A 27,814-nucleotide genomic window follows, 5' to 3' on the forward strand; every position below is an offset into this window, starting at 1 on the left:
TCCTCAAGAGTTTAATGTTTATGGAGGGGGGTAAATGTATTTGAATGAGCTCGTATATGTTTATGGAAAGCGTATTTGCCAACCCACGCTCATTGGGAAACCTTGCCTGTGGCGACATTTCCGCAAAATGTTATTACGTTGCTTCTTGCATGTTTCATGACACATTTCACAAAGTGAAATGTCTAATGAGTGCCGCTAAAAGTGCATTCAGTTTTATCTGAAACTGATGATGTGGCAGCCTTGTATTGAATCTGAATCTGGCAGTATTGTATTTCATTGGTTGGGTCTATATCACAGCAGTTCGGAAATTAATTGTCTGGTGAACTAAAAGGTTAATGCTCTATCAAGTGGGGCTGGTTATGTTATGCAAACATCAAAATGTATTAGTTTACAACCATGCACTATGGCAAAAGTGTTTGGAGGTCAAAACATAGTATTATCCAAGGAACGCTGGAAACTGAAACTCAATTGTATGTATGGGTACGTCTTTGGAGTTTTGCAGAAATGTAGGTAGAGGCATGTTTTTCTGCTGTGCCTTGTTTTGTATGTCCATGCTTGTATGTGCGTGCTGGCATTACCATGGCACTGATGCAGCGTCCACACACAGTCGTCTTGAACTCGCTGTGCATCTCTTTGACAGCACTGGTGGTGTAGAAGCCCTCGGCCAACAGGATGATGCCATACAGGAAGAAGAAGCAGGCGATTCCATAGATGATGTACTGCAAAATCTGAACCCTTCATAACAAAGGAAACATTTCTCTATATTGAATGTGTTAATGTGAGAGGTGGGCAACAATCCCTCAAAATTGTCAAATATTTATATGGAGAAACCGAGATTATTCAATTTCAACTCCTTAGTTCTAACTCGCATACATAAAAACAGATCAGTTTAGATTGAATGATACCAAAACATAAAGACATGGTTTATTTAAGATCACATTTGCCAGAGTTCCTGCTCTGTAAACAATTGTGGCTATGGTTACTTGTATTTTGGTGTGGGGGCTCCACATGAACTCTTGGCAGATTTTAGGTACTGTGTATACTGCACACTGACACTGTGTATGTACACAGGAAATCAAAGGCCATTTACTCCCAGTAAAGCTCAAGATGACATGATGGTACAGAAAGTACAGCCAGTTATTTGCTAGGACTCTAGAGGTCATTTCTCACCACATACTCACTCTTGAGCATAACACTGTGTTCTTACATATGGACATGAATTCAAACAGGTAGAAAATGATAAACTATAACACTTTACAATAAGGTTGTGCTAGTTAACGCACAGACTTAAGGTTGGTCTCTTTTTAAATAAGACACCCAGCAGATGCTTGTAGAAGTTAAAGCAAAAATTCAAAAGTTCAAGTGTAAAAAAGCTATAAAAAAATATACTTTAAAGCAAATGTACTGAACTAAACAGTTTTAATTTTATACAAAATATATTTTACAAAATAATTTGGACTCTTTTTCTAGAAAATCAAAGGCATACAGGAACATGTACAATAACCAAAGTTGTATTCCAAATTTGAAGTTGAAAAATGTTGTCCGCTAAAAGGATTTAGAATACCATTTCCAAGGTAAAGCGATGTCCAATTTCAAAGCGTTTTTTAAAGGATGAAAGTATTTAAGCTTTCAAATGATATCTAATTCTTGATGATTACTAAAATACATGACATGGGGAAAAAATCAATAAAAAGCACACAAAGTGTCCCGCTACCGGAACAATGACAATTGACAGGCTATCTAACATAAACTAACAACGAGTAATACATTTTTGACGGTATTTTTTAATCTTTGTTCAAGTAAAAGTTTAGAAAAACAATTGTTCATTGAAAGATCATGGTAGCAGGTCCATTAAATAATATTAACAGATTCAACTTTCGATTCTAATAATGTATAAGTAAATGTTGAAATGAACATTAACTACGATTAATAAATGCCTTAGAAGTATTTTTAATTGTTAGTTTATGTTAACTAATATTAACAAATGGAACCTTATTGTAAAGTGTTACCAGATAAACAAGATCAAGATTTGCTTTCTTTCATCTCTTTATACCTTAATGTAACAATAATAACACCTCAAGCACCGCACAGTATCAATCTAAATATATGGACACAGCTATCATTGGGGAGTTACTGTATCTGTGGTATTTGAATTATCATGGCCATTTATACGAGCACACTTACACATCAATAAGGGTAGCATGGTCGGAGGTGATGCGAGAAAAGTGGTTTTCCACCATGGTCACAGTGCCCGTAAGTGCCACATGCCCACAGCCGCAGAACAGAGCCACACCTGAAAAGCACAAGATGGTGGCCACCAAAGAGGCATAGGGGACACCGCCAAGACACTTGATGCAACACTCGAAGCAGCCTGTAGGGGGAGAAAAAGACATTTTGTGTTTTGTCGGAATTCGCTCCAGCAAATGCTACTTCCTAGTATGTGTTACTTTGAATTTTTTTTGATGTGCTAATTAATCACGCATATATTTTAAGTATTGTTTTTGAACACTGAACAACATATTGAGAGTGGGTTGTATTACTCTTATTGGTATGGAGCGAATTATGTGCCAAAACCTCACACACACACAAAACGTGTTTTACTCACACCCAATGATTCACAAACAAACTCAATGTGGTTTGTAAATACGAAACATCACTCACAAACTAATGCATATTGTTCTGCAAATAAAAAACGTACCTATCAAACAAATACAGTATGTTTTACATATACATAGAAACGTATTTCTTCAATGACAAAAATATCATCCAAGTACAAACTAAAATCTTTCAAGTACAAAACAAAATTCTACAAGTACGAAACAAAAATCTTCAAGTACAAGGCAAAATTCTACAAGTACAAAACAAAATTCTACAAGTACAAAGCAAAATTCTACAAGTACAAAACAAAATTCTACAAGTACAAAACAAAATTCTACAAGTACAAAACAAAATTCTACAAGTACGAAAAACTGTCACGTGATTTTTGACACTATTTTTCCGTGTCCAGGCAGATTTTCTCACAAATGCAGTTGAGCAACTTCCTCTTCTAGAACAGTAGATGGCGCTAAGATAGGGGATCAATTTCGCGCTAGTCTCTGGGGAGAAACACTGATGTGAAACGCGTGCTTGCCTTTGCCCATGGGAAAATGAGCGGTGAACAGGGGTGTTTCTGTCTTACTTTATCTATAATTTACCTTATTGAGGTTTTGGTAAATGTTTATTATATAGACAGAAATCCACATCACTTAGTAGCACTCCACTCTAGGATAAGGGAATCTATAAACTGAAAGCTCTGCCATCATGTTGCTTTTTACATTTTTGTAAAAAACGTTTCATTTACTGAATGAGTCTATTTCTTTCGTTCTCCATAAATTAATGAGAACATTTAATTTAATTGAAAGGGTCCCACTTATTCATTAATTTAGTTGGAATTCAGTCAGCGTAACTGTTAATGTAATAAAATAATGAATGAACAAAACAAACAATATACAATTGTTTCTTAACTTCCCTGTGACGTATTGCTCAAATTATTATTTTGGACAGACAAATGAAACCCTCCTTTCAATTAAATTAAATGTTCTCATTAATTTATGGAGAACGAAAGAAATAGATTCGTTCAGTGTACATAATCACTAATTTAGTAATTTCACACGCGTCTTATGTGGATTTTTTTTTTTAAAGCAACATATGATCGAGCTTTCAGCTTAGATTCCCCTAGAGAGAGTGAAGTGCTACTAGCGGTAATGGATTTAGATGTAATAAACATTTTGCAAAAGAAAACCTCAATAACGTTAATTAGATAAAGTAAGACAGAAACACACCTGTTAACCGCTCATTTTCCTCAGCTGTAGGCAGTGTTCTATTTCGTTACAGAATACATGCCCAAAAATGTAATTTGTAACGTATTCCGTTACATTACTCAATCTACAAACTATATAGCCTCTCTCACAGACATGTCTACTTTTAAACGAACAATTCAAAACGAAAGAAAAAAGACTACAGACTGCTCTCTGCTTATGTAATCCTGGCGCGTTCACTGCAAGGATCGCGAGTCAGCATCGTCAACTTCATGTTTTCAGCCGACACACTGACAAAGAATACACTTGTTTATTAATAAACAATTAAAATATCTCCTTGCTATATTTTACATATTCATAATCTTTTGCCGGTTCTTTGTGACAGCTTTAAGGTACTTTATTGGCAGTGCCACCCTACATGGTACACGCGTCACCACCGCACCCACCAGAATAGGCCTGTTTAGTAAGCAGGATAAGATTGCCGCATTCTTACATTTATAAAAGGCAATTCAATGCGGACGTAATCCCTCAGATTGAGTAATGTAAAGGAATACGTTACAAATTACATTTTTGGGCATGTATTCTGTAACGAAATAGCCTATGTTTTCCCAACACTGCCTACAGCTGAGGAAAATGAGCGGTGAACAGGTGTGTTTCTGTCTTACTTTATCTAATTAACCTTATTGAGGTTTTCTTTTGCAAAATGTTTATTACATCTAGACAAAAATCCATATTACCGCTAGTAGCACTTCACTCTCTCTAGGGGAATCTAAGCTGAAAGCTCGATCATATGTTGCTTTTAAAAAAAAAATCCACATAAGACGCGTGTGAAATTACTAAATTAGTGATTATGTACACTGAACGAATCTATTTCTTTCGTTCTCCATAAATTAATGAGAACATTTAATTTAATTGAAAGGAGGGTTTCATTTGTCTGTCCAAAATAATAGTTTGAGCAATACGTCACAGGGAAGTTAAGAAACAATTGTATATTGTTTGTTTTGTTCATTCATTATTTTATTACATTAACAGTTACGCTGACTGAATTCCAACTAAATTAATGAATAAGTGGGACCCTTTCAATTAAATGAAATGTTCTCATTAATTTATGGAGAACGAAAGAAATAGACTCATTCAGTAAATGAAACGTTTTTACAAAAATGTAAAAAGCAACATGATGGCAGAGCTTTCAGTTTATAGATTCCCTTATCCTAGTGGAGTGCTACTAAGTGATGTGGATTTCTGTCTATATAATAAACATTTACCAAAACCTCAATAAGGTAAATTATAGATAAAGTAAGACAGAAACACCCCTGTTCACCGCTCATTTTCCCATGGGCAAAGGCAAGCACGCGTTTCACATCAGTGTTTCTCCCCAGAGACTAGCGCGAAATTGATCCCCTATCTTAGCGCCATCTACTGTTCTAGAAGAGGAAGTTGCTCAACTGCATTTGTGAGAAAATCTGCCTGGACACGGAAAAATAGTGTCAAAAATCACGTGACAGTTTTTCGTACTTGTAGAATTTTGTTTTGTACTTGTAGAATTTTGTTTTGTACTTGTAGAATTTTGTTTTGTACTTGTAGAATTTTGCTTTGTACTTGTAGAATTTTGTTTTGTACTTGTAGAATTTTGCTTTGTAGGCTACTTGAAGATTTTTGTTTCGTACTTGTAGAATTTTGTTTTGTACTTGAAAGATTTTAGTTTGTACTTGGATGATATTTTTGTCATTGAAGAAATACGTTTCTATGTATATGTAAAACACACTGTATTTGTTTGATAGGTACGTTTTTTATTTGCAGAACAATATGCATTAGTTTGTGAGTGATGTTTCGTATTTACAAACCACATTGAGTTTGTTTGTGAATCATTGGGTGTGAGTAAAACACGTTTTGTGTGTGTGTGAGGTTTTGGCACATAATTCGCTCCATATTATTGATACAGATTTAGATTTCTAAGACCACATGAAATTTATCAGACAGATCTTTTTTTTTTTTTTGCTTTAGCGACATTGCCTTTGACACCAGAGAGGTGTAGTTCATGTATTTGGTGTTTGATTACACCTCATTGAGACAAAATCATGTTATATGAAATCAGATGGCCATCGGTGACAATCCATCTTCACGCTCACGTCATATGACATGGGGTGAGACTGTTACTGTAAGATGAAGAGTTTAATTACAGACACTTCCAAATGCATTTCAATGATCAGATTTTAGCCAAAATTGAATGGAAATTTGAAACAGGATTTGTATCTATAGTGGCACTTTCTGACAAATGGGAAAAAAAATTCTCTTTTAGAACAGGCGAAATACAACATTTAGAATGAGGATTCTAATAGAAGGATTTAAAGTTTGTCGATCGTGTGTCTCAACAAGTGACAGCTAAACTGTCCTGTTTCGCACGGACCGACCATCACGCACAGAGTAGGCCTACACATTTACAAATGCACACTTCAGATGATCTGACAGCTGGATTCGACTAAGTCTGCAAGGTTTTTGTAATTAAAAGTTTATTAGATATTCAAACACTTGTTTAAATTATATAAATGTGTATTTGCTGAATGCTGACCGTAGATGAGATAGAAAGGCACTATAATACTTTAGTGTTTGCCTTTCTATTGTTAATAATTAGGGTTGTAGTCACCAAGTCAAGACCAAGACCAGTGTGTGTTGAGAGCAAAACAACCTTATCTTAAATGATCTTATTTATCTAAATTATTATTAGTCAACATTACTAATAATGAAAAAGGAAAAACAATACAATACTTATGTCATACAGTAATAACATATAATAGGTATAATAACGTGTAATATAATAACTTATAAGACAGAACTGTTAAACAGAGAATGTAAACTAAAGAAGACGGAGATTAATCACGGCTGTCAAAATAAAAGTTTCACTTTCGACATATTGGCAAAACAGAAAAACTTATCAGTCGATGGCGATAAGCAAATGTAAAATATCAGCTGATATGTTGGCCATGGCGATATATCGGTCGACCACTACTCCCCTTTTAATACGTGAACATGTAATGTTTCATGTACTCTATTCATATCTTCTGAAAAGGGTTCTGTGCACAGTGAAGTCCCTGCCGATTCATTTTGTTCTCTGCCTATGTATCTTCTTCCAAAGACATTAAACAACTCAAACTCCCCCACATACATTAAGAATGCATCATCTCATGCTTAAGAGATGGACTGCAACTTATGATCTGTAGACATCTATGTTATGAAAAAAAGAGTGTTGAGTGTGTGCCTGAGAAACTTCATTCCCCAGTGGTACCCAATGGTAATATTTTAATGAATCAATAATGCATTTATTTGCATAGAAATGTTTGCAGTTATACTTTGATATATACCATAGTACTGAATGTTTACCATATTAATACCATATTACCATGGTATTTGTTCAGAACCCTTTTTTTATTTTTTGCAAGTGTACTAAATTTCAGGGGCTAAATGTATTTACAGATGTTGGTCATACTTTGGTTTACAATACTGCCTGTTACTGTTTCCAAATGTTCAAAACTGTACAAAAATGCAATTAATAGGGATTTTGACTGAACGGGGGTCCTTGGAAAGTCATGAAGAGCACACCAGCAGGGTCATTCCTGACATCAATGGGCCTTCTGACCCTCCTGTCACACACTCACATTAGAGATGCTAATTCCTTTTTACAGTGAACAGAACTTGTCTGAATATGCATAACCATCTGTTCCACACTGCACACTGCTATACCTACTACAACAGCTGCCGCTCAGTTCATAACAGACCATTTAAAGAGAGGTAAAACGGTTTCTCAACATGAAGAGGATGATTGTAGCAGTAATCTGGCAGCAATATGAAATTTCATTTAATGTGTGCCATGACTGGTTAGATCAGGAGCGGTCGTAAAAGAACATATGGCTACTGTAGTTAAGTTTGTGAATGAGGAGCCCGATCTCATGAAAGTGCGTATCTATACCACGAATGTCATTTCTCGTGCCATTTATACGCCAAAAATGTTTTTTGCGTCTATATGATACGCAGTTTTCGCGTGCATATGATACGCACTTTATGGCGTGTAATACGCACGCACTCCCCACCCCCCTCCCCCCTAAACCTACCCAAGGGGTTTTCAGTGCGTAGCATATGCACGCAAAAACCATTTTTGGCGTATAAATGGCACGAGAAATGACATTCGTGGTATAGATACGCACTTTCACGAGACTGTGTTGGAATGAGACATGACAGGTTAAGATAGGAACAATTATTTTAATCTCTTTAACCCTTATCTTTCCCAGGCTTAGTAGGAAACAGTGCCACTTGTTATTTGTGTTCTCATGCTTTACTGCTGATTTTGTCAACAAGACAAATCACATACTAAATTTTAAAATAAAATAAAAGTTTTTCATTGTCATTTCTGCAAACCTGACGTGATGTGACATTCATGGCATAACATTCCTCACATTATACTTTAATGACATCAAAATACTTAATGAATTATAGCGGAGTTTTACTTTTAATTAAATTAAAATGCTTTCACTGAAGTTTTTGTTCTCTGAAAAGGCACAAAAAAAAATTCTACAATTTCTGTTCACTGGTATTATTGTTACACTTTATTTTATTTTTTAGTTTATTTGATAGGGACCATATTCATGAACATTGTTGTATGATAATACACCATGTAAATATGCCAGAATTAGTCAAAAGATACAACTTTTCATCTGCAGTAGGCCGGTAACATAAAAAAACTAACAAAAAGATAACCAACTGTCATACAGCATTCATTCACTATAACAACAATACACATGGATAAGACTATACATTGATATTACAAACAACGCATAAATACAAACAAAAAATACATGATAACAAAGACATTATACATTCACCACTATACTACATTTAATTTAACAATGAATGTGTATGGCTGCAAAATGTGTGACAGTTAAAAATGAGTACATCTAAGAGCCACTTTTTTAAGTGAGTTTTGAAGGTGTCGAATGTAGGACACTCTCGTATCGAAAGGGGCAAGTTATTCCAAAGCTTACCACCTATTATTGATAATATATTTTGGCCAAAGGTGGTACGTCTAAATGGTATCATACAGTCCCCTTTTGCCGAGGCCCGTGTACTACCTCCGCTAGCAAGTTTTTGAAAGAAGACATGCAGCGGAGGCGGGGCAAGATTGTTTAACACTTTATATACCAGACAAACATACTTGATACTTTTAAAATTGTCAAAACTTAGAAAATTATGTCTCTCTAAAATATTGCAATGGTGAAATGACAAGGCTTTTTTATCAAAACTTTTTATGCCTTTCTTAAATAGAGATTCAATATTTTTAAGAGTAGATATGCTCAATGACCAATTTATAAAACAATACTCAATATGTGAAAAAATCATAGTGTATAAGAAAAACTTAGCATCTTTGGTATTAAGAAATGGCCTGACTTGTTTAAAGTTCTGCAAACTGAATTCAACTTTATTTGCCACCTTTTTTACATGACGTTTAAATGTTAAGGTGGAGTCATATATAACTCCTAAATATACTTGAATTCATTAACAATGTCAAGCTCCTGTCCTCTAAAGAATACATTAGAATGTGACACCTTCATGCTTTGTTTGGTGAACGCCATACAGACTGTTTTTTTTTGGTGTTTAGATGGAGACATGACTTAGTGAGCCAGTCATCAATGTGAGCCATTGCCGATGTGAGTGTGGATGCTATCTCCAGATAGTTTAAAAAAATGCCTTTTAAAGGAATAGTTCAAAAATGAGACTTCTGTCATTGTTATGACGTTCCAAACCTGTATGACATTCTTTAGAACATAAAAGAAGATTTATTCAAGATTTCTTTTTGTCCATACTTTTTTTGTCCATTTTCAATGGTCACTAAAACTGTTTGGTTGCCGACATTTTTTTTAATATCAATACTGAAGAAAGAAATCCATACAGGTTTGCCACAACATGCGGGTGAATAAATGATCACAGAAATTTCATTTTTATGTGAATCTCTTTAACAACAATCTTTCTATTAGATTTGTGGGTGTGACATAAAAGTCTACATGGTCCAAACAGGAGTAATTCTCTGTATTATTTCTATATTTCATTAATGTTTACACGAATATTGACTTATGATGGGACAATCACAGTGACTAGAGTGTTTTTTTATTTATAGATTTCATTTCTTGGCACAAGGTACAAAAACGTAATGTTGAATGGGTAACACTTTACAATAAGGTTCATTACTTAACATTAGTTAATGTATTAATTAACATGAACTAACAATGAGCAATACATTTGTTACAGTATTTATTAATCTTTGTTAATGTTAGTTAATAAAAAATACAGCTGTTCATTGTTTGTTCATGTTAGTTCACAGTGCATTAACTAATGTTAACAAATACAACCTTTGATTGTAATAACGTCTTAGTAAATGTTGAACTAATGAACCTTATTGTAAAGTGTTACCGTTGAATGATGTGGTAATATTTGCTCGGTTTAATTTAGTTTTTTTTTTTTAAGAAAATATATTTTTTGAGGGTTGTCCATTTCATGGGTTATTACTATTCCTTGTTTGTGTGATTTATTATGAGCCAGAATTTACCTCAGACTTTACCCAGTACATATTAAAATAATGATTGGTATTTTGAATTCAGGATTGGTGGTAATAGTCAACGGAGAGAAAAAAAAGAAGCTCATCTCAATATTTGTTGAGTCTCTCTGTGGTCTGTGGACACCCCACAATGTCAGGGTTATGTTTATGTCTGTTTAGTTGTGTTGTGTTTTGGTTTCGTTTCCATTGTGTTCCCTGTCCCTATTAGACTGAGCGCTGTTCACTAGTTTGTTCCCTAAGTAAGTTCACCTGTTGTTAATTATTTCCCTCGTTATCTGTGTATATTTAAGCCCTTGGTTTCCTCTGTTCTTGGTTTGGTCTAGTTTATGTTTGATGGATGCATTCTATGATTTTCTCCTATTAAATACTGTTTGTTTCTCTGAATCTCCTGCTTCTTGCATAATACTGCAGCCAAACGTTACAGTCCATGCTTACCATCATAATTGGGCATAAGCAAGAATATGATGAATTTTCAAAATAATAATAATGAAAATTCTTGATAATTTCAGGCATAAATGGCACTTTTTCCTGATAATGGGAAATGTTACACATGCCAAAGATTTGGATATGTAATATTCTTCAACCAATCACATTTGCTATTATTCTTAATGCTCATGCAAACTCATTTCTATGAGTTAACTGCTTAATTAAACAGTAGTGTTATAGTCGTACGTCAGGCAAACAGAATAGAGACAATAGATAAAGGGAAGATACAAGCTGCTTGTGACTTACAGTGCTTATATAATGCTTGTTAAAAATAGCTTCAAACACACACACACACACAGAGAGGAAAAAAGAAGACCGTAAAATTGCACGCTCTTGCATGTGCCACTGGTGTTTCCATGGCAACCTTGTGCAATTGGTCTCCTCAACACCTCATAATTGCAGCCATGTGAAAATCTTTGGGATATCTTACTGCTTTAGAAATCTTCTCCATAAAATAAAAAAAACTGCAAAATCTTTTCCTTTTCTTTCCAAAAAAAGAGAGAGTTTTTAGTTTACTGACTTACTTCTTTGTATTTTGTATGCAATGTACACTGTTACTGATTATTCCATTGCAGTTATCAAAACCATTTACGCTATAGTGATAATTCTGAGTATGCCCATCAAATATACAAATGTAAATGGTCTGTTTTGACAGTCAGCTCAAACCTGGAGGTTCTGCAGAAATAAGTTGGTCAGGAACTTATTTCTGGTTTGCCAGGGAGTTCTGAAAGAGGAGATGAAGCTCTGAGAGAAGCAGCTGTGCAATCGTGTTGCATAATAAATCTATCCCATTAATGTTAATGAGCTAATGACGTCAACCCAGAGGTGTTGAAATGCTGCCTGACACTGTAGATAAAATCTGGACTACACTAAAGCTTCTAGTGGAGCTGACAGAAGCTTCAGTATGATATGGTCAGACTGAATACAAATAAAGAAATTAAGTGAACCACCAAAGCTTTTGACTTTTCAAAACTCACTGGGCTAAAAAAGTGCACTCACTCGGAGCTTCTTGAAAGCCTGTGTTGAGGACCTCCAGTGGGCATATGACAGTGCCCGAACCATTCTCCATTTATCAACAGTGTTTAAGAGCTTTAATGGGCCATAGACAGGCAAAACAGGGCAGCCATAAAGGAAATCAATGAGCTATTCATTAGTGTAGAATTTAGAACGCAAAGATTACGCAGGTCATCGCTCTCCTTCTCTCCACTTATCTTTCTCCCTCATCTCAGAAAATAAATTTTACAACTTCATAGAAAAGTCATAAAGCTTTGCACAACATAATTTTATTGTGTTTGACTAACATTGCAAACATGTAACTTAAAAAAAGCGGTAGCAGCTGGGGATTTGAGAACCCTGCATGATGAAACTGAAAGATGATGTTCTATTGAAATGAGCTCCTTACTGATTATTACAAATTATACTTTGGACCAATTTACTGTAATTTGTTAAGGGGCAAAGATATTACTTTTTCTCAAATTATATTTATGTTTTTGTTCAAACCTTAAATTAAAATCTGATTTAATATTCATCAAACATATGTCTTTTCCCAAAGACAATAACATTCATACAAAGTAAAAAATAGTATTTATTAAAATCTGCTTAATCAATATATTTTCTTAAGTTATAAGCCAAAATGTTACTTAAAACTGTTAAACTAAAAACATTTTGTAAGTCCATGTTTAATTTAGTTTTACTTAATATAAAAAAAGTATTTTTAAATGCTTAATATTTGCATCATAATGCATCATATTTTCTGTATTGTACTAAAAAACCACAGAAAAATTAATTAAACCCACTATAATTTCTGCAGTTAGTAAAGTTAGAAAGTATGTTCTGCACATCAACACTGGTGTAAAGCGAAAATACAATTTGAACAAAATGGTTTCTTAGGAAACCATGATTTCCAAATCTATAAAAATAAATGACATAGTCGTTCCACTTTTTTCAGTGAAGACACCCAAAACCAATCATGTTTTTCATCTATAAAACATTCTGGTCAACAGTATAAAAATGCCAAATACCAAGTTATAAATCTTTTTTTTTAAAGAGCCCTCTCCTCTTGAGACTAACAGGAGTAAAGAGGCCAGATTTGAAGCTCTGACAACTGGTTCAGGATCATAGAGCAGGTTAGGTTTTATCTGTGCTTGATATCAAGCAGTAAATGACTTAAAAGTGAGCACCAATGCTCATTTAGCATTTGGCATTGCTGCATTTGGTAAGTCAGGTCAGATTATGATCTGTCAGTGAATCAGTGCATTTCAGTGGAGAGAGAGAGAGAGAGAGAGAGAGAGAGAGAGAGAGAGAGAGAGAGAGAGAGAGAGAGAGAGAGAGAGAGAGAGAGAGAGAGAGAGAGAGAGAGAGGCAGGAGTTTCACGAGTTGAACAGACCTAGATGGGTAATGGTTTGGAATTGCTTTGGTCCACCCCCACCTCAGTGGCCACACCACTGCCAGATACAGCTGCTATGACTGCAATTTGTTATATGAATTTATACATGTAGCTGGAAGGCAGCAACAGCTGTTAAAAACCAAGACTGGCCCTACATGATAGGCTTCAAATATAAAACCTGCCAAACCTTGATGTGTATATGGTCCAATAATAAATCAGTAAATTATTAGAAAGTGGCTTAATGCAGTGTTGCTCATTCTGAGCATGCAATCGCATCAAATCCATGAATTATTCGGGTAAATAGGTTTTACACCCTTTTTCCAGAAATGTCCAAAGATGCAAATGACATTACAATGTGATATACAATTAAAGATAAAGCAGCAAACCCCTACATAGTTTCAGAATAAATCAAAAGGCTCTCTGCTCTCCAAAACATGCATGTGTATGTGTAGTGAATGGGTTGTTGCAGTGATGAGCAATCAGAGTGAGCGCTTTCCTCACAACCTCTTTTCAGAACAGTACAGTAGATCCTCTGCCAGAGAGTTTAGCAAGGTTTTCTCAAATGAAACAGGGAGTGAGAGAGATGGAGAGATGGAAGACAGAAAATAAAGAATGAACACTTTTTTTTTTGGGCCCGGGGGCTGGTGAAAAGTGGTTGCTATGGCAGCATGCTACCCACGACCCAGTTGAGTGCACCCACATCTGACTGTCTCCGCATTGCCACGGTTTCTACACGCTTCCCACTCATACACTACCCTAGGGGAAAGTGTGTGTGTGTGTGTGTGTGTGTGTGTGTGTGTGTGTGTGTGTGTGTGTGTGTGTGTGTGTGTGTGTGTGTGTGTGAAAAAGAAAAGAAGAAAAAAAGAAAAGAAAATGCTTGAATGTATTTCTTTTGTGCAACACAAAAATGTTATTTTGAAAAAATGTCTCAGTGATTTTTGATCACAATTAAAGCCAGTGGGGTTCAATGTTGTGATAAAAACAGTTAAAACATTAAATGTTCAAATATGAAAGAAATCATACAGATTTGGAACGAAATATGATTTCTGAATGAAGTATTTTCATAAAATGTAACGATTAATAATAGACTAAATCTTGCGAAACCCACTATCTCTGTCCTTCAAGTAATCACAGTTCAGGTCAGGTTTATTCACACACACACACACACACACACACACACACACACACACACACACACACACACACACACACACACACACACACACACACACACACACACACACACACACACACACACACACACACACACACACACACACACACACACACACACACACACACACACACACACTCTCTGTCTCCTTTTCTGTTAAATGTGGAATATATAAAGAGATTCAATTTGTATTCATAGCCAACAAAGTCACACAGGAAGAGCTACAGCCCATGCTTTGTAATGTATTAAAGAGTGCTTTCCTAGATTCAACTGCTCTTTAAACAGCAAAGCAACTTAGTTAAATGTAATCTTAATATTTAAGCATTGATATCCCAAGCATATTAATTAACAGCACATTGTGTGAAAAAAATGTAGAACAAGAATCCGAATATCTTTATTTAAACATTGGTGAATATTTAAAGGGTCATGTGCAAATTTCTGCTATAGGCCATTCCTTTTTAGGAGTGGCATATTAATTTGTAGGCCAATGTTCTGTGCACTCTGAGAATAATTCTCTCTCAAGCGAGAAAAACACTGACACAATGTCAGTTTCGGTAGAGACACAGCCGATCTATTCAAGCTGTTGGAGCCCTGCCATCTCTCTCTGCCCTTATGGCTCATTATACATTCCTCTTTAATGTTTGCCACTGGCAAAATGTTCCATATTTGCCCCATGTGCAAAGACTATACTGTACGCCTGTATATTCACTCACTGCATTAAAGATCTTTAGATCGAATGATGCACATGCTCAAACAAAGCACCAGAGAACAGATCTATCATGTTATAGCTTGAATAACAATAAGCTTAAGGTTACACATAATTCCAGGTCCTTTCAGTTAGAATTTAAGTGTAGTTAAATATCATATATTTCATATTCGGATCACATGAATGACCAGGCAAAGTTGTATTTACAATACAAACTATGAATTTTAGCCTTGAGTGGGAATTTATTAAATGAGGAATATTGTGATGTGTACATTCCCAGAAGAAACCTCAAGACTACAATCAAGGCGTTTCAGGGAGTTGAAAAATAGTGCTTACTGATAATAACTCACTTTGGAGTGGACTTTGTGCTTTGTAACTTTGCAGACCGTTTTCATGCTCAAACAGCAACGTTACACACTAAAAATGTAAAAAAAAAAAAAAAAAAAACATAATAGGACCCCTATAATGTTGGATAATATTTTGGCTTGATTGCATGGCATACAATAATAACGAATGCACTTAGAAGTAGAAAGCCCTTAAAGGGAGTATAAGAACATCCAGGTTAACAGAGTAACCAATGAAAATGCTGTTCCAATGGACAGACACCTCACGCAACCAATTACATTGATTATAATTCTTTACATTTATATAGCGCCTTTCTTGTTACTCAAAGCGCTTCACATATGGAAGGGGGAAATCTCCTCAACCACCACCAATGTGCAGCATCCACCTGGATGATGCGAAGGCAGCCATATTGCGCCAGAACGCCCAACACACACCAGCTTATTGGTGGAGAGGAGACAGTGATGAAGCCAATCAGTAAATGGGGATAATTAGGAGGCCATGATGGACATGAAGGCTAATGGGCAAATTTTGGCCAGGATCTAGGATTATATGAATTAAATTTGCAAAGCCCCTGTCAAAAAAGTATCATCTCCCACACATATTCATTCTTCTACCAACCTATTATGTGGGATACCGTTTGAATTGAGCTTGTTTTAGAGACTGATCAGAAATCAGTTTAGATATCTTATGATAGTTAAGCAAGGGTTTTTGAGTGGAGGAGGTTAGGTAGGACTGTTGTGAGACCCTGCTGAGAGATAGACAGTGTTTAGTGTGAGTAAATGGCCATTATTAAATGGACAGCTTTTAAGGTTGCCCCTCCTCTCAGCACCAACAGACTGTGTTGATCAATGCTCGATGCTGTGAGTTTTAGACCCAGTTCTAAAGTGAGTGCATGTGTTTTTGTGTGTATGTGTGGTAGTCCATTCACATCCATCAGGGATGCCTGAAGTGAAAAGAATTCATAGCGTTTTGCCTTGACCTCACCCCTGTCATTTTTAACAAACTCAAATGCTGGTGTACACATATACAAACATTCACACACACACATAAAACATATAGATGGCACACATTTTCACTATTCTATCTTTTTCGTCAAAGTATAACTCATAGCACACACCCACTCTGAACTCAAGCCTACACTACTACGATTATAATGTGAACTCAACAGTTGCAACAAACATAACAGCTTGTCTGTTCCTAAGCATACAGGGTGAGAAAGAAATGTACTGTTCAGTGATGCTTTACTTTACAGTGGTACTGTACATATTACACGTTACTATAATTAATTAAAATACTAATAACAAGAACTAAAGATGCATTCGAGCCATGTCGTAATTACCGCAATGATTCTAAACTGTAAAAAGCTTTCACATGCTTGTAGAATTTGTCATTTTCTGAGAGCTACGATTTGCACCACGTGGCTGCCTTACCACCTGACCACTACAGATTTAAGGTGTGTTCGACTTGAACTGGCGCTGTGCAGACCAATCGGTGTATGACATCAAAGTACGGGAGAATGATTCGAAAGCATACGGAGCTTTATTTACAACATGTAAATTTAATTACAACATGGTGTGAATGCAGCATATTGTGTAATTACAAGCAGTTTCAAAAACAATGGCAGACAGTTAGAATTATAATTAATCTGTAATTATTTATGTAAATACATGGCATCCTGAACTATGACCTACTGTTCCTGTGCTGATACGTAAACAACTTGAAATTGCACTAAAAATAGATTTGTGCTGCTCGTTCAGTACAATTAATTAAAATGAGCTAATGCTTCTCTGTGTTTTGCTCCTCACACACACACACACACATTTACATTTTAAAACATTTAATTGCATGCAATATGTTTAAAATAATAAAATGGAAGTTTACTTTATCTATTTGCGTTGAGACCACATAAATAATTATCATTCCCTCTTAAAAAAAAAAGGATCTTTCATCAATGGTTCCATGAAGAACCTTTAACATCCGTGGAAACTTTCAATTCCACAAATTTGTGGAAAAAGGAGTTTTCATTTTCATTTTCAATTTAATTAAGTTCAATAAACATTTTAGTTTTTTCGTTGTATATAGATTTTGTCCAAGATGAAGCTCCTCTCATCTTCACTAGTCTGAGAGATGGCAGAGGTGGAACTCGCAATGAAACACACAGCATGGGGTCATAACATGAGGAATCAAACTGTCCTTGATCCTTTAAGGTAAATGATAAAGACAAAAGCGGTTGATGAAATATGTTGTATACTGTCAAAAATGACTCATTTTGAACTTAACTTTGCACAGCAACTTCAGCACTTCCGACTTCTCTCAGGTGAATGCATCAACAATGACCATGTTTACACACTTATTGGGTGCTAACGGGATAGCTCACCCAAAAATGAAAATTCTGTCATCATTCACCTTGTTCCAAACTTGTATGCATTTCTTATCTTCTCTGGAACACAAAGAAGATATCTGGAAAAACGCTTGGGTCCAAACAACATTGGACCACATTGATTTTATATCCCAAAACAAAATACAAAACAAATACAAATGGAATTTTTCTAAATGTATTCTTTTGTGTTACATGATTAACGAACAATTAAGCCAAATTTTTCCTTTTTGAGTGAACTGTCTCTTTAGGAAACTTACCACACCCAATCAAGGTGAGATAATAAGTAACAAGCAGGATGGATACTATTATTCCTTAACAACAAAAGAACTGAGTAACATGATGTTCAAACCTACTATTACTGGCTGATAAATCACCTGATGCTCTGTATATCTTTCTTAAGGATCCTAATGTTAGGGGGGGGGACAACCTGTCACTCACATGAGACCGCAGCAAAAGCAAACCATAACAAATCAATTTCCGATAGACAAAAGCAAGTCAAAAAGCAAAGAAACATTTTTTCTCGTCCGAGAAGCCGTTTCACTTGGATTTAGATTAGATTAGTTTAGATAGATGAGGAAAATATATGTTTATTCAGGGCCGGCGATTGCTATAGGCGAACTAGGTCTAGGTGATCGCCTAGGGCGACAAATGTGTTGGGGGCGCAGGCGACCTCTAGTGTCGCCCTTTGCCTACTTCCCATTAATCATAGAATTAGAATGACAAGCAAAATAAAACATGTTTATTAAACATGATCATCATAAGGCTACCGTCAGCCACACGTTTAATTACTTGTCAACTTGATTATTAGATTGAATTGATGATTATTGTCGATCATTTCCTAATGGGGGGGAGGGGGGAGTTGCGTTACGTTACGTTAGGTTAGGCAAGGCAAGTGCGGTCTAAACTAGAGTCCTGCGCGGGACTGTTTTCTTCATCCCGCTCCCGCCCGCCGAATTTTTGACCATTACCGCCCGCTCCCGCAACGTATGTGTTACACTCCCGCCCGCTCCCGCAATATGTATGTCCACTCCCGCCCGCACCCGCAAAACTCGGATAATTTATTCCCGCACAATAATAGAGATGCACTGACTTTGTGTCTTCTCCCGTCCCGCAGGAAAAAAAACGCGTATTTGTATTGCTATTGTTAAAGAGATTCATGGGGTTGTTGGTTTCGTTTCCCTGGCCTGCATGTATTCTGACGCACTGATCAGGAAGATGAATAGTAAATGTCAGACTTGCCTTGCTCAGGTTTTGTGCTGTAAATACCTCGTTTAAGGTTCGTTTCCACATCATTGACATCTCCATCATGTCGTTAGGCTACCTCCCAATCCCGCAGGGGTTTTATTTGTCCGCCCATTCCCGCCCGCAGCAAAGTTCAAACCGCCCGCTCCCGCGAGATTTGCGTTGGGTCCCGCGGGACCCGGCGGGACTCAATCCCAATGCAGCCCTCTAAACCCTCTGGTGCACAGGGAAGAAAAGGAGAAAGGAACAAGATAAAAAGAAAGCCCAGTATAGAGGTAAGTCTTCTCATCTCAGCCATTAAGGTGTCAAACGAAATAAATTTACTTGGTATTGTGCAAATGTACTGGCCATCAGGACTACCGGGATATTCCCGGTGGGCCGACGTGCTTTTTGGGCCGATACATCTCGAATACTTTTATTTATTTATTTATTTTTTGTAAAACTCGTACATCGGCGGCCCATTCGTTTTGTTTTGTTTAATTGGTGGCGCTGGGTTATAACTTGCTTTCAAGTATAGAAATGTGTACAAAACTTATTAAGCTATGAAAGTTTCCTTTATTTTTCATTGCATTTGTTTTACAACATATGGCTATTACTGTCATGGGATTAATATTATAACTATTATTATGCAGTAGTGTAATGTAGACAGACACTGTAACAAAATAATAATAATAACCTTTATTTTATAAAGCGCCTTTAAAAGCAGCTTCTCAAAGCGCTGTATAGGCCTACACAATGGGCAATTGTTAAAAAAAACACATCAACAAGTGAATGCAAGTTTAAAAAAGTATGTCTTAAGTTGACCTTTAAAAATGGCATAAGACTGGGCTTCCCTAAGTTCAAGAGGCAGAGAATTCCAAAGGACAGGTGCATAGAAGGAAAAAGCCCTGTCACCCATAGACTTTAAGCGAGTTTTAGGAACAACCAGCATGCTTGATTGTGAGGAGCGCAATCTGCAAGAGGTTTGAATTTTTCTTTGTTAAATTTGCACACTGAATATGGGTTGGAGCTTTTAATTTTGAACTCTCAAAGTGCACCAGATTGATGAATTTAACATTAAAATGCACAAAATTTTCTTAAACCCCCATAGCCTTGTAGCAGCCCATTAGATTAGTAATAATAGTAGTGGTGGTAGAAATTGTAATTTATCTACTACAAGTTACATGGTCAGATAAAATGTATTTGTACAATGCAACTGGGGGGAGGGGGCGCAAAACTTAATCTCGCCTAGCCAAAGGGCTAGAGCCGGCCCTGTGTTTATTGTTATTGTGGCTTCAAATATTCCTCTAAAACTAGTTTAATGCTTTAAAGTTTTATAATTTAAATTATAAATAAAGTATGAGGCATCACTATGAATACATGTTTTCTCTCTCTGATAGAGAGATGATAAAGAAAGAATGAGACAACAGCAGATTGCGCACCAGTGGGCAGAGTGGACAAGATCCATATACAGGAGGATGAATGACATTATGCAGGAACAGGACATGCTGTGCCAACCTGCCTGTTAGTGTTGTTCATACCTATACACAACACACACACACACACACACACACACACACACACATTAACACAAGCACCAGCCAATGTTCATGTCAACACACAGAAACATGAATGCACAAGCACACTTCTACATGCTTATGAAAGCACTCTCCCACACACTCTTACACAAAAGTGTCTTAACAGACTTGAGTTTGTGGTGGCAGATGGAGGCTGTCAGCATGCCCTGAGTGAGTTGTTCCAAATGAGAGGCACATGAGGTTGTCTTCCTTCTCTGTGATTACTCTCACATGCTCACAGTACTCTGCAATCTTGAGAAAGGCTAAGCTCACATATCAGTGTTTGGAATTGAGAACCGTATTATTGTAGGCCAAAAATTGTCCAATTCAACAACACAGGAGCCTCAAGCCCCTTTTTATTGTCACAGTAGCTCTGAATAACAGCTGCAACTACACTGACAGTAACGAAAGACTGAAGTGTCAAAATGGACTCAATATTATGTAATAAATGATTTCAATCCAGGTCCAAGTAAAATCCCAATTAACAGACAACATCTCTGAATGGTTCAAATGAAATGTTTAGGCTACTACAAACCTCATGGTAGCAGCTCCGCTGGAAGACAGAGGCTGAATCTAAAACCTTCAAATAACAAACTGCTCTGTGAGCTACTGGAAGTACCTGGAACTCCCGATGAAACAACAGTGTACACTTAACAGACAATTAGTTTTGCAGTTTTTTATGATTCTGTTCACAATGCATAGGATAACCTAAATTTAGTTTATTTGAACATGCGGACATGCTGAAAATGAAAGATCAGAGCAGATCAGTTATAGAATGTGGCGGTCACTCTTATTTAAAAAATTGTGGGTGAATGAAACCATATGAAACAGGACTGACAGAGAGAGGAAGGGGGAATTTAAATGGGGAGAGATGGAGGCAGAGATAAATAGAGAGAATGAAAGTGGGAAGTAGTATGGGAACAGAGATCAGGTTAACTGATACTGTGTAATGAAAAGCCCACTGTATAGACTACAGACAGCACACATACACACAGCCCTCATACTCCAGAAGAAAGTTGTTTAAAATACACTGGATAAAAAAAATAGAAAGAAGAATGACCTGAATCAGTCAGAACCAAATAAAACCAAAGTCTTATTTCAATTTTAACTTAAATATGAAAAAATGTGTATCTATATAAATATTACCAAAATCAAAGAGATCTGTGTATATTTAACCAGTATAAATTGTTCAAAGTGACAATTGATATTTTGCTGTGCAAGGTTAGTTATTGAACTGATTACGCATAAACATTAGCATAACAATTTTTGTTCTAAATTCCTGTAATTGGATACAGTTACTGATTTTCAATTACATTTTAATTATATTACCTGGTTTACACATATTTGTAAAAAAAAATATTTATAAAATGTAAAGTATTTTGTGTGTTAAATTAGATACAAATTACTTTGTAATCGGTTTGTTTTGGTAGCTCTGAAATGTATGCACCTTATTGTATATGAGATATGCATGGTATTGTGGCTTGCATGCATAGATGAAAAGGAATTAAAACTTAAGCATTTTGAACAGAAAAATAAAAACTGTAAAAAGTTTACAAAAAATGTTAACTTTCCATTAAAGAACTTTCCACCACTGTAAGTTCAACAGTTCAACAGTTTATTGAAGACTCTCATCTCAGGTACTCACAAACATTAACACACACAACTGCACACATACACAGCCAATGTACATGCACACAAAAACAAACAGGTTTTACAGTAAATGCTAAGTTCTCTAGAATTTAAAAGTCTCACTATAGAGGTTTTAGACATTTTTAAAATACTTGAAAGACATCTAGTAATTTCTTTCTGAGTAACTTCCCCACACTGCTATTGAACACTGACACCAAATAAATGTGCCAAGTCCCAAGAAAATAAATGTACATAAACCTGAGAAAAATGCCTTTATCTGAGAGTATCCTTAACATCTATATCAGGCAATATTGGCCTAAAGGCTAAAAGCAGACCACAAAATGTATTTTCCATTATTGTACAGTAGACAATAATGGGAAAAAAGAATGTTATTTCCATCATGTGAGCCATTACTTTACTGCTCCCAGTCCTACATATTTCATGATTGCAAAAACAGATGTAAAAAATACAATGACTCTAACAGTGAAAATAGATTATTGCAATTTTCATTTTTATCTCCCCCACCTTTAGTCTATATGCCCCTCCCCTTTCATGTCACAGGAATGATGTAATCCTTTTGATGTGGAAAGTGCAGGAGTTATGTAAAAAGAGAAGAGGGTGCAAGCCGCCTCTTCTGTGCATGTGAGATTAAAAATTCTCATATTCTCATATGCATATTCTCTCATCATTGGCTTATGTTATTTACTCATTGAGAAACATAAAAAAGTATCCCATGCCCCATTAAAGGCAGAATGAATTGGTCAAATGATGAACAATACTCAGAAAGCTTTGAAGGAAATTGAACAAGGTGTACCAAATAAGGAATGAATAAAATTTCTGCATAATTCTGCTCTACAAAAAGACAAGCATATTAGCCTCGAAACCTCAGCAATGAGGCTTCAAAACACCTGTTCATCTGGTCTCTTCACATGCACAATTTTTGTTCATTCAGCCCATTGTGCATATTCTGATTTATTCAGCAATTAAGAAATATGCAACAGTATGCATGTTGTACTGTCTTCATGATTTATTTTACAGTAATGTAGGAATTATTGCTTACTGCAACTATAAGGCCAGTTGTTGTTTTTTTTTGTTCTAAACGTTTTAAGGCATTTAATTGCGACCGAATTTACTTCTGTATTGTGACACATTTTGGTGTAAAATAGCTTGTTGAAAATTTTAAAATGAAATTTAGGGTGGGACTTGAATTTATCCAATGGTTGTTGATTGGATTGTGATAAGACGGTGTTGCGTACCATTATTAAGTAAAATAATTGACAATTATTTTTATGCAATATTGCAGTATTATAAATGATTTATCTGTGCACATAATTATTATTTTTTAATTAATGTGCCCTTACAATCTTTAATCAAAATAACTTCCCCTCGCCTGCAGAAACATCTCTTCTCTTCTTTGATGATGTGTTTATGGCCAATTGCAAACCACAACGATCCAATCAATAGAGTGGTGCAGGGGATGACATATTTTTGTAGGCCAAAACCGAGAAGAGTTAGCATTTTAGCACTTCTAGTTCCATCGTCCTGAAGTTAGGTTTTTTTTAATGGGTTTTTGGTTAAACGCTTGAAATAAGGTCTCTGGTGAATAAGAGCTCAAGATGTTTTCACGTTTTATTCTGCGATACATCAGTAATTCCCTCTTTTTTAAAGCTGTTACTTTTTTTAAAAAAAGTGGTTGCTAACAAGTGGCTAAATGGAACTACAGAAGCTGTCGGGGACATTAAAAATCATCAGCCAAACAGGTAAACTCATCTACTCACTAGACCACTTTCCACAGTCTCGTTGTGATTATAATGGTGCGCTTGCAAACTATTATAACTCAAACTTTCAGTTTCACTTTCAGCTTAGTGACGTTGAAGTCATTCGACTGTGGTGTAGTTTGTTTATAGCCTACATTTAGCTTTTGACTTTTTTCATTTGTGAAGATTATCTTGATGAACAAAACATGTAAGAATCATAAGATTTTGTTAGAGACCTTATTTTCTGCAATAGTCCAAAAATCTTATTGGGTTTTTGTCGAGGGAACCAAGGGTGATGCAAACTTCCGGGTTGGTCTACAAAAATATGTCATCCCTGCACCACTCTATTCCTGATTAACAAAATTTCTTTTTTTTTCTTGTTCGGGAAGTTCGGGTATGCATAACAACAAGGAAGAAAAAACAATCGCAACTTCCGTTTCATGCCGACTTTAACTACAGAGCAGTTACATCAAAGGAAGGACAAGGAGTCACATCATAGGAAGAGCAAGTTGTGACTACTAGAGCAAAAAAGTTATATAAAAATGTTATTGCTACCTTAAAGTGAGAATTCACAACTGGCAAGATGGGCTTTTAATAAAAGTAGAAACGTGAATTGGTGTGACATGAGTAGAGAAAACGGAGAAAAGGGGCTGTGGGATTCCCTTAATGTACCCATAATGCACTTTTTGATTTTGGAGCCACCCCTGTTGATCTGACTGTCGGTGGGATGGAATAGACCAGTTTGCATCATCCGGCAGACTTTTGCTGGCAAATAAACAGGGATATCTGGGTACAGGTAACAGAGAAAGAGTACTAATTGTTCATTTGCATATATTTCAAACAGTGGTAACAATACAAAGCCGGTTGAAAATAGGTGAACTCATTCTTTAAAGGTGCTCTATGTAACTTTTCTACTAAAATGAATCCTTTTTTTATTGCCTGTGTGTGAAGGGGTTGTAATCACACATTAAAATGATCCACTTGTCGAGTTTTGCTATTACCTCTGAAGGCCAGTATTCCTATTTCTATGTGAAGTCTCCGGGTCGGATTTACCGCGAAATCCAACGGATGTGACGTGCATGCGCGCTCCCGAGCCTCTCTCCTTATATACAGTCTATTGTAGACGGTCAGGGAGTTACGTCCGGTTAAAGGCGCACGTTTTTTGGCTTATATCTCGGTCAATCTTTGATCAATATTCCCAAGACTCTAATCGTTCGTAGTGCTGGACAGGGCCTTTCGAACGAGCCCACCGGCTCCCCGAGTTATAGCCGTTCGAAATCGGGGGTCCCAGCGAACGGCGATCCGGTAGGGGGCATCCCCGAGGCCCGCCACTCTAGCGTTCGGGCAAGGGTTCCCCTGGGATCCTCCCCCGAATTTGAGCTCTCTGGGTCTTTGCGTTCCAGAGATACGAGCGATTTTCTTCTGAGATCGTGACGTCACCGGCGTCCGCAATTTTGCAGCGCGCCCGATGGTTTTCTGCTAATATCTCCGCGAAAACACCACCAAAAACTATGGAACTTATATGGTTCTTTTCAGCTCGACTAGATGGTCCCAACGAGCTCGGTGCTCGCCGAATCCGTCAAGTATTCGCCGAGATATTTGCGTAATAGACGGTATGGTCTATGAGTTCGAGCACGAGCGCTCTTGTAAAATTTGGTTGCAATCTGAAACATCACCACTAGAGGCCGCTAAAAGTTACGTAGAGTCTACGTAACTTTTAGCGGCCTCTAGTGCATAGAGCACCTTTAAGTGAACAAATTATGTGTACTCTGCCTCCAAAGCTCAACCTCTCACCGAAGGACCAGAGAGAGCATCTGATGACCTGACAGAGACCAACAGTTCTTGGAAATGCATACAATTTTCATAAAGACTACTTTTCTCTGTATATTTTAGTTGCAAAACATATGGTACCATTAGGTCTCCCTTTCCATAATGTATTAATCTAATCATGCTAGGGGCAAAATTGGTCAAAATTTTATATGAAAGAGAGGATAAGAATGCGGTAAAGAATAAAGGCATATGGAATTATCTGCTTGAATGTCATCATTTTATGAGCAGTGAATATTAACAAAGATGGATTAGATCTCTGATCATTCAATGGTTGAAACATATATGACATAACCAGTGGGTGGAGTGGAGGAGCAGCCTCCTTGTTGCTTTGATGCTTGTGGAGAACTTGGACTTAACTGCAAATCCATAACTCAGTCAACATAAAAGTATTATGCCTACACAAAAATAGTCCAGAAGCATGTAAAATGTCAATTCTGGTGGGGGTCAAGTGGGAGGCAGGGATAGTCTTCTTTAGAGCACAGCTTATGATAAGATGTTTTTATTATCATAAATCCTGAACCAATATTATCGCTTAACTCAGAAATCACAAATAACCTGTATTACACGATTTATGTAGAGTGCTTTGATTACATGTTTTTTTTTTTCAGGGGATCAGGTGCTAGGTTACACTAAAGTGCTCAGCCTTTACATATTCAAAGCATGCATTCTATTTTCGTATCTGATGCTTTTATTTTATACTGTAAGCTGTAAAAAAAAATTATAATGTTTTTGGATTTTGTCAAAAATGTTCAGGCTATGTAGCGCAACGTTGAACAGCAAATTAATTCATCAAATTTGTTTATCAAATTAGGAAAATATAATATAAGAAAAATAGGAATTCGTCAATTGGTTTTAGCAGCGAACACTACAGCAATGTAAACAACACCTTCAATAGCCTACAATAGCCTACAATGCGACACCTCCACCTCGTCACCATCAACTATCTACTATCGACACTAAGACAACACAACATTTAGAATATGCTCGAAATTTAATGATATATAGGCTAGTATAATAGTATTTCATATGGATGAATCCATATGGTCCAAAAACAAAGAAATGTTTTTCTTCTTTTTTGCTTAAGGGACATCGCTAAGGTAAGAGGAGCAGCTCTTATTCAAATCATCATCATCACTCGCAGCGATGGGCACGGCTCTCCAAAGACGCAGAGGAAAGATTTGACATCACCAGCGCTCCAAAGGTGCCTAGATAAAACATGCGCATTCCCTAATCGAATTAACGAATTAATTTTAATGATTAGTGAATGACACGATGAGGATCACAAGTACTTCAATCAATAAAATATTCGATCCATTCACAATGAACGGCGCGCAAGCGAAGCCTTCGCAAATAGGTTAAGCCGCTCTCTAAAACATCTAGCACAATAATCCGAGTCGAAGTACAAAACAGAAAACGATTACACACAGTTACAAACCTTTGCTTTCTTCCCTTTCATCTTGATTCTCCTCAGCCGTCGATTCTGGCTTCATCCCATCCATTTGGAAAAGAGTATTTTGAATATATATTCCCTTTGCCTGGTCTCTCTCGCTCCAATACAGGAGTATATCACAGCCACCTCAAATATTTTGTCAGATCGGATATCGCTTAGATAACTTGTTCATAAACGATAAGAGCTCAGCCGAAGAGGGTCTCACGTAAAGGCTTAGAGAAGACTACAGCTATAGCTAAGCAGATACGCTGAGGAGAGAGAATCCGTAAGGAGGAGAGGAAAAACAGCCACTCCACTGCCAGTCAGTTTGACATAAACAGATCGTCCCAGCTGTAAACAGTCACACATGCTCTCTCTCTCTCTCTCTCTCTCTCTCTCTCTCTCTCTCTCTCTCTCTCTCTCTCTCTCTCTCTCTCTCTCTCTCTCTCTCTCTCTCTCTCTCTCTCTCTCTCTCTCTCTCTCTCTCTCTCTCTC

The 27,814-nt window shown here is 36.6% G+C and overlaps 1 protein-coding gene across 1 annotated transcript in view; it reads right to left on the minus strand.

Annotated features, from left to right (window-relative positions):
- The window catches only part of gpm6ba (glycoprotein M6Ba), a 33,933-nt gene extending 6,349 nt beyond the window's left edge, over positions 1-27,584 (minus strand). Inside the window, exons 1-3 of the mRNA XM_056254285.1 lie at positions 27,326-27,584; positions 2,185-2,371; positions 579-735 (exon numbers count right to left, since the gene is read on the minus strand). Coding sequence (XP_056110260.1) covers positions 579-735; positions 2,185-2,371; positions 27,326-27,389 — 408 coding nt within the window. The 5' untranslated portion in view covers positions 27,390-27,584. The remainder of the gene's footprint in view (positions 1-578; positions 736-2,184; positions 2,372-27,325) is intronic.
- Between the last annotated feature and the right edge of the window lie 230 nt (positions 27,585-27,814).

The sequence above is a fragment of the Rhinichthys klamathensis genome, unplaced genomic scaffold, assembly GCF_029890125.1.
Source record: "Rhinichthys klamathensis goyatoka isolate OS25496 unplaced genomic scaffold, OSU_Roscu_1.1 h1tg000111l_1, whole genome shotgun sequence".
NCBI classification, from domain to species: Eukaryota; Metazoa; Chordata; class Actinopteri; order Cypriniformes; family Leuciscidae; genus Rhinichthys; species Rhinichthys klamathensis.